This window comes from Haliotis asinina, chromosome 2, assembly GCF_037392515.1.
Source record: "Haliotis asinina isolate JCU_RB_2024 chromosome 2, JCU_Hal_asi_v2, whole genome shotgun sequence".
In the NCBI taxonomy this organism is placed as follows: Eukaryota; Metazoa; Mollusca; class Gastropoda; order Lepetellida; family Haliotidae; genus Haliotis; species Haliotis asinina.
Genome location: NC_090281.1, coordinates 31,580,248 through 31,594,033, shown reverse-complemented (window position 1 = coordinate 31,594,033; position 13,786 = coordinate 31,580,248). Strand labels below are relative to the sequence as shown.

The 13,786-nt window shown below is 36.7% G+C and overlaps 1 protein-coding gene across 1 annotated transcript; it reads left to right on the top strand.

Moving 5' to 3' along the window:
* Positions 1-3,829: 3,829 nt before the first annotated feature.
* On the top strand, positions 3,830-7,722 carry LOC137273599 (beta-microseminoprotein-like). Its single transcript, XM_067806355.1, has 4 exons — positions 3,830-3,867; positions 4,946-5,100; positions 6,626-6,746; positions 7,550-7,722. Exons 2-4 carry the CDS (start codon positions 5,013-5,015, stop codon positions 7,668-7,670), a joined length of 330 nt encoding a protein of 109 aa, XP_067662456.1. The 5' UTR covers positions 3,830-3,867; positions 4,946-5,012; the 3' UTR covers positions 7,671-7,722.
* The last annotated feature ends 6,064 nt before the right edge of the window (positions 7,723-13,786 follow it).

Sequence of the window (13,786 nt, the reverse complement as noted above, 5' to 3'; positions counted from 1 at the left end):
CAAGTAAGGTGACTAACAATGACATGTTTGTTACAGAGAAGACAATTCAATTGTATAGTTAGGATAAGAATACATCAGTGGTATTGTTGATAAGCTAGGTTCATATCAATCAGTTTCTAAAAGTATTGTTTTTAACCATACTTGAAGAGGAAAATATATAGTCTATATTTTAGAACAATAAAGGCAAGATATTTCAGATCGAAGTTTGATCATCTGCCTCAGGCTGTCAAAGTAACAAATAAATCAACAAAATTATCTCTGTTTTTGTCATACCCATCTTGCCAGTTCTGAACAACATACAGAAATGAGTGTTTCACGGATGGTTTGTTTTAGATTATCACCACTTTACTTTATCATTTAGGAAAGTAGATGTTCAAAGCTTTGATGATTTTGCTGTCTGATTATTACACTGTCGTAATTAGTATGGCCAGTCACACACTGTCTTTTAAATAACAGTCTTTAAAATGGATATAAGCAATCAAAGCTTCAAGAACCGACTTCTGTGTTAAGCATAAGGTAATTTTGTCTCATATCTTAATGTACATCCGAAAAAAAACAGGAAGGAAAACCTTAGATCATTTATACTAAGCTGTCTTTGCAGGAACAACATATGCCCTTTAAGTAACAGGTATTTTTGAAAGATGTGAAACATACAAATTGTTATTGAAAATATCAGTTGTTACTTCAAACATAAACTTAATGTCATAATGTGAGCACATAGCAAATCTAGATGAACAAAGACCTACTAGATATTTTGGGCATTTTCCAATTTGTATTGAATTGTCTTTGACGTTACATAACTTATCTCTCCAGTAACAACCTTTTACAAAAATAAGTATAGCTGCATTCATCTTTTTCTATCTATCTATCTATCTATCTATCTATCTATCTATCTATATCACATTTAAGCTGTTAATGACATTGACGTTAAAATAAAAAGAATATATGACTAATCCAATTATGTTTCTTGGAAGTAAAACTGTTGGCCTTTCCAATAACAAAATAGCTGTTACAGAAAAGACTGTTATATGAGAGACAAACTGTAAAGCAAAAATTATGACTATTCCCTTTCCCATTTCAGACAACATCCTTGTGTTGTAATTATGGTTCCAAATGCAAACAGAAACATATATTTTTGGAAAAAGGTTTGTTCCTTTTGTTAATTGATATTACTTAAAAGACACCGATACAAAATACTCGCAATGTTTACCTTTTCAATTTGATTTTCGTTGAAAATGTCGTCTTGAACTTAACACCACATGTTTATCACTCTCAACCTGAAGTTGCTAATGAGCATGATATGGAGTCCCACTTTCACTGATTATTTCATACTTCCATGGAACTATTACAGGACAGACAATTTTATACAAGAGAAAAAATATTTTTACCTAAAAATTCTGCTTGAAAATCATAAACATCTACCAGGAATGGGAAAAAGGTCTATTATTTTCAACTACCCCAGACACAATGTCTTCTGAAATGAAATTTACTGCACGGCAGACACCCGCTCTTAGGTCTCTGTACCTGGATACATGACAACATACATATCCCTTGTTACAAATAGGAATAAAGTAATAAGTCGTTGTCCTTTTGTCTGTAATAAAAACCATCCCAAGCTAGATTAGATATTGCTATTGAAAGAGATATCAGTTTTTTAACACATTGATAAAATTTGATGGTTGCATTGAAGTTTTAATCCTGATATGTGAAAAAGCTGCATCTTGTGAGAATGATTCATGGAAGTGACTACGTGTAACAGCTTACCCATTATTCGTAAATCAAGTACATGTATAATATATTATCCATAGTTCACTCCAGATGTAATCTATCAAATGACACGTCAATCAATACTTTGAATTGTTGAGAGAATGAGAAATATTTACATTGGTTTTAACAATATTCCATCGATATCACAGCGTGGGACACCAGAAATGGGCTTCCAACAATGTATCCCATTTGTAAAAACTCCCAGTTGTGAGGCACACTAACTTATGTTTCCTGATCCTCACAATGAAAGTGGGAACAGTACTGTTGCTGAAGAGTACCCACAGGAGGTAGAGTTCATTAATGAGTTACTTAACGCAGAAGACATTGTTCGTTGAAGAGCATTTCGTGTTTTCAATAAAGAACATCGATAGATACAGAAGTAGTGAAAGAGATTATGAAATCAAATAGAATATGGAGTTGCCGGGTCGACATCGGTACTAGCTGAAGGCCTGCCATATGATGGTGACCAAAAGAACTGTCAAAGGTTAATGAATAAATTTATATAAGTTATAGTTAAACAGTAATTTCAGTCAGATTTTATGACTTACAGTGAATTAGGTAGATAGCCCATCAGTATGTCCGTAAAAGTTAGAATTATATCAAACTGGTCAAAAATGTTGTAACGGCAAACTGGAACTTGATGTGTAAGCTTTGTACGTAGAAGGTGTCTTCGTGATAATGTAACAGATCACTCAGATTTAATGACCTCTTAAATTGCAAAATTACTACCCGGCACTTCTGTGTTCAAGTTTGGGAATAGGTGAAAATCTGACGAATACTGAGGACTTTCAACGAGCTCAAAGCCAACGTCATGAAATGTCGTTTAGCTGGTTTGTTGTTTAACATCGCACTCACCAATATGCCACCTATGTGATAGCGATGTGTCTAGACATACAATGCAGCAGTCAACAGCATGAACACCGATCTACACAATTGGGATACCACTGTTAACATAGAACAGCTTCTCATACACTCAGCGACCTGTAACGCTGAAAACTGCCGTCACTAACAGGGTCTTATATATGAAAGGAAAAAGATGTAACGAGGTCACCAAACCACGTTCGTTTCAGGGCAAAGTTAACAATGCCAGCTGTCTTTATACATACAGTGTGTAGTGTTAAGACCCCGTTAGTGACAGTATACACCTTGATAAGACCTACATAGAACCACCTGAGACAAATGAACCTCAAACTAAAATATCCATTGTTAAATGTTGACTTCCTAACATGACCTACTATTCCAAACAAAGTTCTGTAGCACAGCAATGGTTTGCAAATATGAATTAGACAGATTCCATATCGGAATGTGACCTTCAAATCAGTCTGTCCTGTTCTTTTCCTTAAAGGGGAGAGTGTTACGAGAGTGTATTTTCTGTAGTTATTGATTACGAGATAGTTATTATTTGGTCACAACGTGTACAGTTTTGAGCGACAGTTATTAAAGGACCACATTTCATAACACGTTAATAGTATTATAGCATCACGTCTTTTAAGGTAACGCCTTATATTTTGCTGTTTCATAGGGTACTTCTCATAACTTTTTGCCATGGCAAATTATTAACCGTAACACTAAGGGTATGTATATGCCTGGAAAGGTTTTTGTCCTTCATGTGCTAAACTAACAGATGATGAAGATTTTTTATTGAGATGTATTAATTTCTGAGTTTGACGTATCGACTTAGGGTTACTAAGTGCTGAACAAATCAACTAGATCTCATCCACAACGTCGTGAAGTTTTACGAGAGGCGTATAATAAAGTTTCATCTGCCACGATGAATATACAGGTCAATGGTATGGCATATGTTTATGGCGCCTTTGTTGTAAACCGTCCCATTGCGATCACACGCATTCAGAAAATGTCTTCAACATGAACCTGGTCTGTGGCTATACCTTTCATGGCAATATCTAACTTGACACGGCCTGTGCAAGATTGTGCCATCTGTCGCCGTGTATAGTCAGGAATGCTCTTTGTTAGGAACTATCAGACCATTCTGCGTCAATACACTCTCAATAAAGTAATATATCCATATATGTAGGACGCCTATATTTTTAATTCCACTATCAATCTCGCCCATTGTAAGAATCTTCTCCTTCCTGCCAGGTACGTTGCATTGCATGCATTTTACACCTGCAGCTTCTTACCTTTGTTGGTTTTCATGACTGTTCAGTCAGCATTGTTAATGCAAAGGATCAAATGTGAAAATATATATCAGTGTTTTCTGTGTACTGTTATTCTGTGTACTGTTGTTTGTAGTATTCGGGGTGAGGCAAATCCTCAAAGGCTTCAACAATCTTTGTTATACTGAAACTAACATTATAGTCATATGTTTTATGAACATACCCCATATATGATTGAAAGTGTAATGAGCCAAGTGGCCCGGTCTGATTTCATGACCAACAGAGTTGCCTTACCACATACCCCGGGTCTTTGGGAAAACTCTAGTCTTAATTGTGTTCACGTCGGATCAGTTTAGGCTATTTTTACTCATTATGTTCTGTCATCCTCACATATGAAATTTGTTTGTTTTATGTTTACCACCGCTCTCAGCAACAATACTGGTATATGGCGACGGTCTGTAAATAATCGAGTCTGATCACACAATCTAGTGATTGACTCATCGATGTATAGAACTCAGTACGATAACATCCATCAACCTAGTCTGCCAGGATGGTCCTCGACCAATTTAGTTAATATGGGTTAAAGAAGATCAGTTCCTTCACCGGGTCCTCCCATAGTTTGCAAAGATGGAGATCTAATTGGCAACCGAGTAATAATCATTTTGGGTTGTGTAAATTGAATTTCATGAGGTGCACTCCGTTCGATCGTCGTTAGACGATGCACCTCAGTCTATCAAGAAATCCGGTATAATTGTCCCAGTCACCATTAATCTAGGAATATTGGGCAATGCACTTTAATGTATGTACTGCTTGTCAGGATATGGCCTAAACAATGCCGATATTACGTTTAATATTCACTAACTCCCTCGCTCAGTTATATACATCTTCATTCGTGTTTCCCAGTGACAAAATAAGCTGATTTTACACTGGTAGTTACACTTGTGAACTGAGAGTACTAGAAATCCAACCTTGTTTACATTGACCCTGTCTCTGGTAACTAAGATAATCCAACATTTCGTGATCATTGCACCTTTATTCAATGCATTCCTGTCACACAATAGCCCTGACCGAAGTCCTCGTGGTTCTTCTTGCATCACCTGTAACTGTTCTGTCAGACAAATCCACGTCATGTATATGCAAGTGTTCATCCTTCTTCTTCTGGTCATCTTTGCCCATGGCTTCCCTGGCAATGCTGCGATTGAGAAGGAAACAAACAGTAAGTTGAAGCCCTGAAATTTTAATTGATTTTGTGTTCTCGATATTTCGATTTGTCGCATGACATTATGAAGCATTTGCTCCTTGCGTCGCGAAAAAAAGAGAAGCATATCAAACATTTAAGAGTAACTGTGCGCTTGTGATAAACCTCCACACTAACGTATTTCCGAAAAAAAAACATTGTGCACAGGGCACTGAATACACATGCTCCTTGTCGCGAGTGTTCAAAGAACCCCTGAAGATATGCAGTAACCCATGTTTGTCATAAAAGACGACTAACTCGATCGGATGGGCAGGCTCGCTGACTTGGTTAAGACATGTCATCGTATCCTAGTTACGTTGATCGATGCCCGTGCTGTTAGTCACAGGGTTGTCTGGACCACACTGCCGCCATTTTAACTGGCATATTGATATAAGTGAGGCGTAAGGACGAAATTCACTCACTCATACTTTTAGTGTAATCTGCATCATTATACCCAACACTGACTTTGACATACATACAACTTGACTACACTGACTTCTAAGCGGTTGGGGCCACGGGATAGCTTATTGGTTATAGCGTTTGCTCGTCACGCTGAAGAACCGGGTTCGATACCCCACATGGGAACTTGTTTGTGGTGTACCATAAAATTGGCCAACCGCCACAAAACCAAGCACTTTACTTTTAATTAAGCGTACGGTCAGGTAGTACCTGTGGTTATCATACCGAAGACCGTGATATTTCTGGAATGTTGCTTAAAAACAATATTCGTCTACTGTTAACGCTCATCTGTGTCACGATCATCGAAAGGTGTTATTTGTCCTTCCTCTTTTATTACGCTCAGCTGGCGATGCTGAAGTTGTTCCGCCATTTAGTGGTTCCGCAAAGAATGATGGTTGATGCTGGTGATGATACAGGGCAAATTAGGATGTGTAAATATTTCTTCTTCGAGAACAAATTAATTTGGGCAAACCTTGGTGTGTTTCATGACTGACAGTACTCAACAATACTTCGTTAACAGAAACACACGACGTTCTTTCGTGATAGGCCTTGGTACATGTCCTTGTGATCACTGCTCATCGTTCTCTGATCCTGTCGTCTCCAGAGAGCACACTGAGTACAAAGGGTTTAGCAAATCTGTCAAGAAAACACGACTGCATTGCCAGAACCTCTTTGCGAATGGAATATTTACGTCTAGTCATCTGGGGAATCTACTGTTCTTGACGACGTATGGCAGCTGGTTTTCAGTGTCACACCAAGTGGTTGTTTTCAGAGTACGATTCTTATTTTTCTCTTGTCTTTAGCCGTATTGCCCCTTTTCCCACACATCCATATCAACAGTGACGTCCACTCAAATAAGCTATGCGCCAAAGACCACGAGCATCGAAAGGTTTGTCTTGTCCAAAAGTTGTGGCTCAAAGGTGCGATCGTTTGATGTCCACTCACATGTTCCATTCAAAGTCCTTCGGGAAATTTAAGAAGAAGAATATTTAAGAGTACTTACTGAAATAATAAATGAAAATAAATCACACTGTTTCACTTTCAGAATGGGGGACAGAGATTTCTTTTTGTACCTACAACGGTATTAAGTTCCTGCCAGGATCGTCATGGACAACAACGGACTGTGAGGCCTGTTCCTGCTTCGACGACGGACTTTTCTGTGAAGGGTAGGTGCATACCAATGACCGTGGATTTCCTTTGAGGGATAAATGGACAACACTGTGGGGAAACGTCTGTCCGATTATGTTAATTACACCGAGGCGACACTTTTGACGAAGGTAGCTTGATAACATTGTGGGATATGCTCGGTCAGATGTAGGAGGGAACTCTGGTGTAAAGGGAAGGCGGATAACACTGTGGAATGGCGGTTGTAGAGATTGAGCGGATATCACTGTTCAGGAGTCTCTTGACACATATGACAATGGTGAATTGATAGCGCAGTGAGACCTCCAAGGTTAGGGTAGGGGAAGAACACCGTGGGGACCCTTCTGTTAAAGGTTGATGGATAACACTCTGGGGACAATTAGTTTCACGGGAAGACTGATAACATGTAAGATGTAGGTGGATAATACCTTTTAGCTCTAAGCATATTCTGCATTTACTGGGAATGATAATCGTATGACAAAAGATGCTCCTGAAAATGTAAAACTGAAATTTTACTTGAGAGAATGAAAAATCCCTTCACCAGAACGAAGAAACGGTGGTGGTGTTATTGGGCATTTTAGGGAATCCGATTCTTTTTGCATCAAAATGAATGAATAGTAACATGAAATGATATTACATAAAAATGGCAAATCAATGTATAAATTCTACAGTTTATTACAGATGTGACATGAATACAATTATGACAATTATTCTGACATCTGACAGGTAGAAATATTGTTAAGCACACAATGTGAGATAAGAAATGTCTTTTGAGTACTTCAAGACGTACGGTAGCATAATCCACTGCATCACATTTTGTTTCTAGATTTGGTTATGCTGCGGGGGTACTTGAGGCCCCTGAAGGCTGCAAGGTTGTCAATGATGGCTGTCAGCCAAGGATGGTGAAAACGGATGATGAACTGAAGGACTGTACGCCACCAGAGTAAAACATCCTTCATGTAAAATGTGCTCATGAAGCCGATAAACACGAAGATAATTTGTCTGTGTCCTCAAGTCATGTGTTGAAATCATTCAGGTTCGCATGGGATGCAACATTCATATATTCTCATTGCAGTGATTAATTTCCCTGGGAAATATTAGGGAAACCCCTCGGCGGCTAGGTTTTACATCTGCAGACAATCCGTTATTAGGATGTGCTGGAACTTCTTTTGGTATGATACACCAGCTACTATAAAAATCATGCCCTCTTGTCATGTATATTCTTCTAAAAAGAAAGTAGGGGAACATGAACTTTGAGGTCTGGTAGCAAGACATCCCTCTGAGGAGCGTTACAATGACAGTCATCTTGAGTATGCAGCATCATTTCACGTTATCACCACACGCAACAAGACAATGCACAATTGGAAGCACGTGCACAACTTGGGAGCCTCCTACACGTGCATAGGGTGTCATTATGAATCTTGATGTTTTTCAGGCAGGTCGATAAATCACTGGTGACCTTTTTTTACGATAGTTTCCTTGCATCTGTGCACGGTCAGGGTTTTCGGGGTCACATCACACACTACTGAGAGAAAATTGTAAACCTGAAATTTTCATGTCATACTCCTGTCACCTAACGAGGCAGAAAACTGAACGCACAGCTTTGCTTTGAATGAAATCCATGTGGTGATGCATTCTCAAAACACCCATTATTATTGTATCAACATTGTTTTAATCCCATATATCTCCCAGTTCCGACAATCGTACATTGAAAGTACAGTTCCCCTACTTTTTGAAGAGTATATTATGATCTGTACCAGACCGAATAATTGTTTAATTATTTTAGTATCAACTAATTAACCAACTGAAAGCAAACGTCTATATCGTAACGGACAACTGAAATAGCCTAAAGAGATCAGATCAATGGCATAAACCAATAGGACACTGACTTTCGGGATGATAATCACTAGCTGTAGAAGCCGAGAGGCATAAAACAAAAAGACGACATAAACTAAAAATACAATAACATATTTTTCATTTCATGTTTGTCATTAGTAATATCGATTGCGGCATGACATTTAAATTTATAAAGACGATATTTTATTGCTAATATCATAAACCGTGTGTTGTATTAATTGTTCATTAATAGCTTTTTATATTTTTAATATACAACCTGTCGCACACGAACATAACAGGATATTAAATAGAGTGAGTGACTTGAATGTTTATTTTTCACTGGCAAACACTTACCTTAATAATGTGTACATTGTTTGCCAATCGACTGAGAACAGATGTTGCTGGCACGAATGTAATAGTTTACCGTCACTCATTATTAACTCTTATACGGTATAAAGTTAATATTGCTAAAAACATTCACTATGTGTGTGTGTATATATATATACATACATACATACATACATACATACATACATACATACATACATACATACATACATACATACATACATACATACATACATACATACATACATACATACATACATACATACATACATACATACATACATACATACATACATACATACATACATACATACATACATACATACATACATACATACATATATATATATATATATATATATGTTTATATATATGTTTATATATGAATGTTTATATATGAATGTTTATATATATATATATATATAAATAGTGAATGTTTTTAGCAATCTTAACTTTATACAGTATAAGAGTTAATAATGAAATATATATATATATTCACACACACACACACACACACACACACACATACACACATACATACATACATACATACATACATACATACATACATACATACATACGTAGTCGACGTACACACACACACACATGTGCAGATGAACTGCATCAAAGTGCTGAAAGCATGTGAAAATGTCGTGCATGTGAATACCTGCGTTTTGTTGTTAGGTTTTGTTGGGAATTCACCAGAATTTCACTACTGACTTTCATCATTTATTGAACCCATAAACTTTCCAACGTTACGAATTTGCTTTACAATGCACCATTTCATGAATGAAAAGTACCTTTAAACAGTAAGGAATAGTTGGCAAAATCGTAGTTTCGAGTTGACTGAACTAAGTGGCCACATTTACACTGATGAGTCTCAAGTTTTGATAGGTAGTATAAATACAGACAATATTATTCTCTCGTATTCCATACGGGTTTAACAAAAACATTTTCTCCATAGACATCTATAGTGATGTTATTTTTTCTTTAAAAATTGCCTAGGCTGCCAACAGTTTTTCCATGTACACATGGGCTCATTCTGACCTTTCAACTACAATAAAACACAAACTCCGGCAAAATTATCCTGTTACTTTTTCGAGTACATGAAACTGAAAACAACCCCAGTCTCGCACCAAATGTCACCTACATGAAAATATCCAAACACACATTAAGCATAGATTACGATAATTCATATGACTGCATTAACTACTTAAAATTGTGGTCAGTTTTAATAACTGGATGGATGTACTTTACATAAAAGAGCATAAAAAATATAACCCTATTTCATCCAATCATAGCTGTGTAAGGCGTTTACACTAGCAAGACATTCTGATGTATTGTATTAGAACTCATTAATTAACTCATTGTTTACATATCGAAAGCAGGAAACACCGAGGATATGTACACTCCCAAAGACAATGATTGTGCACTCAATGATTCACAGCGCTGTAGACATTGAACTCAACCTTGGACCTTCCGGTAAGGAGCTTGATGATCTTAAATCTGCCATAATAAAACAGATTAAAGACTCAGAGCTACGGCTCTCTCATGACATGCAGTCTGTTAAAGAGGACATAAAATCTATCAGGTCAGAGATCTGTGATTTAAATAGTGGACTTAAGACTAATGTAGAGGAACAATATGTGATCAGAATAGATGTTGATGAACTTACAGAGAGATATGTACGTAAAGACTCTTGTATTTTGGATTTGGAATCTTGTGTGGAGGATCAGGAACGACATAGTCGTCGCAACACCATGGTGATGTACGGTGTCCCAGAGACCCCTAACGAAACGTATGCAGAGAGCAAGAGCAAGGTTCTAGAGATACTGTATGAGGCCAGAAAATCCAAGAATCTCCCTGACCTAGTCCATCGAGATATCGAATGGGCATACCGGATCTCAAATAAATCTCAAAACAAGCTTTAAGGTGAGACCCATCATCATAGGAAATGTGCCACTGGGAGGACAAATGGCACTCGATAAAACTCAGGGATGTGCTCAAGCAAATTGGGATTGCCAACCATCTGACTAATCATCAGCGTCAAGAACTGTACAGACTAGGACCTGAGAACCCTGACACACGGTATTACTACAAGGGGAATAAGCTAATTGAGGAGTCAAGGGAGGACACAAGACGAGATGAACGAAGTGCAGATGTTAACGTCAGACAGGAACGAGAACATCGCAAGGATCAGAGACCCGGATGTCAGTTGAGATCCACCTCCCGGACCTCAGGGAGAGGACAGACTCGATAGGTGTGCGGCCAGGGTCAAGTTTGAGATGACTGTAGGAAGCTTCACCCAGTCGTGTGTAAACATACTAATGAGAATTCTGAAAGCTCTCTGGATTTTCTTTACTGCGCTTTCACTAAAATTACAGGATATGGACTTTGTCAAGTACATTAAAACATTCGATAAACCGAGACATGGAACAATGCTTCGTTTCTAAGATTGGAAGACACATGTACAGATTATGTGACTATTTGTAAAGATGCAGACAGAATCTCAACATGTGGTAGACTCTCTGGAGGGATAGTGTTTATGATTAGAAAATATTTAAGTAAATACATGAAATGGTCAAAAACATACTATTTTTATTCCTTTCGGACTTGATCTAAATATAATTTATACATGTGTCTATATCCACCCAGAGGGTTCTACATGGTATGGAGAACTTAGCCCACAATGCAAAAATGGAATCATGCTGTTTCAAAAGAAATTATTAGATATATTGACTACTTTACCTGATGTGTATATACTATGTGGAGGAGATTTCAACTCTAGAACCGGTACTAAACCTGATTTTGTGGAAGATGATACAATTGAGAACACTGAGTAACATGGTCATTCTATTCTATATTTGATTACTTCAATCTAGAACGTTTTTCATCGGATAAGGTTGTAAATAACTTAAGTTTGGAAAGTATTTATTAGATTTAGGTGCTGTTTTAAATATTCATATGATGAATAGAAGGTGTGGTAGTGACAAAGAGGTCGGTGATTTTATTTTTATGGGTGTGAGTGGTGCTATTGATTATCTTTTAGCTTCATCAATATTATTTGAACATGTCATTCATTTCAGTATAGATTCAACACATCTCCCTTTAACAATGACTCGAATGACTAGGAGTAATTATAACAATAACACAAAAAGGAAAACTGAAAAATCGTTAATCGTTGTCTGAGTAATAAAAAACTGCAACAATTTAGTGATAATTTACACTCATATCCTGTACAAGAAATGTTAGATAAATCCCTAGATACGGCATTATCTGACACAAACAGGAGTATTGGTTTTATCACGGAACTTAAATAACTGGTTTGATAGTGAATGTGAATGTTTAAAGAAAGATAGGTGTAAATCATTAAATAACTTTCGAAAAAATAAGGATAGGAAAATTCTAGACGAATACCACAAAACTACGAATGAATATACTCAACAATGTGCAAACAAAAACAAAAAGAATATTTTGAATCTAAACAAAAAAGTTTGGAAGACATCATCAATGATTCAAAGCAGTTCTGGTTGGAGTTAAAGAGTTAATCCGAAAAAACAGCAAACTATATACATATTGAGGAATGGTATAAATATTTTGAAAATCTGTTTGCCTCCCAGATAAGTACTCCGACTCCCCCGATTACCATGAAGCACCAGAAAATAATTCTAATATGCCATTTGTAAATTAGATTTTAGATACACCCATAACTAGGGACGAGATACTTGAAAGCATTCAACATCTGAAATGCAATAAATCCCCTGGTACTGATGATACTATTTCGGATTTTTTAAGAACTCAGCGGATATATTAATACCATACATGGAACTAATATTTAATGTTATATTCGAGACTAGTATTTTCCCTCAGTCTTTGTCAGTTGGCGTGATAGTCCCCATTCACACAACAAGGTGACATAAATAGTATGAATAATTATAGAGGGATTACCCTATGTAGCATGTTTAGCAAAATCTTTACGTATATCGTTAATATAAGACTCGTACTGGGGGCAGATACTCTGGATAAAATAAATGAAGAGCAAGCGGGATTCAGAGAGGGATACTCCACAGTTGACAACATATTTATTCTCCAAACAAATGTGCAAAAAATATTTAAGTACTAAAGGTGGCAAATTCTATGCCGTTTTGTAGATTTCTCGAAACCATTTGAATCGGTAAATGGAAATAAACTATGGAATTTCTTATGAATTCGTGGATTGAACAGGAAAATGAATAAACTCTTATGCGGTATCTATGAAAATATAAAGGTATGTGTAAAACATAATAACGAGGTCTAAGAAACGTTTACAAGCCATTTGGGAGAAAGGCAGAAGGTTTTTGTTTTGATCTATAAGCAGTTAAATGCTCTAGCAAATGTTGCAAATATTTGATGTTAAAAGAAGCCCAATATTATTGTGTGGATCTGAAGTCTGGGACTTAAAATATTTCGATGTAACAGAAAAAGTTCGTTTGTATGCCTGTAAAACATTTCTTGGCGATAAGATAAGTACATCTAGTATTATGGTTTACTGTGAATGTGGTAGATTCCCAATGCACATATTTTCTCAGATTAAGGCTATCAAATACTAGTTGCAATTGTTAAACATGCCTGCACATAGATTTCCCAAAATGTGTTACAATATGATGATTGTTTATGACACTAATGGAAAAACTGATTGGCTAACGAATATTAAAACATTGCTGTGTAAAACGGGTTTTGGTAACGCATGGTATGACTGACTGAGAGACTTACAGATATTTATGTGCAAACATGGTTTGAATCAATGACTCAATGAAATTAATGTTTCTATTACAAACCATTTAAAGCACAAATTAGTTTGGATTGGTACCTCTCTAAGATAACAGTAAAGACGTTCCGA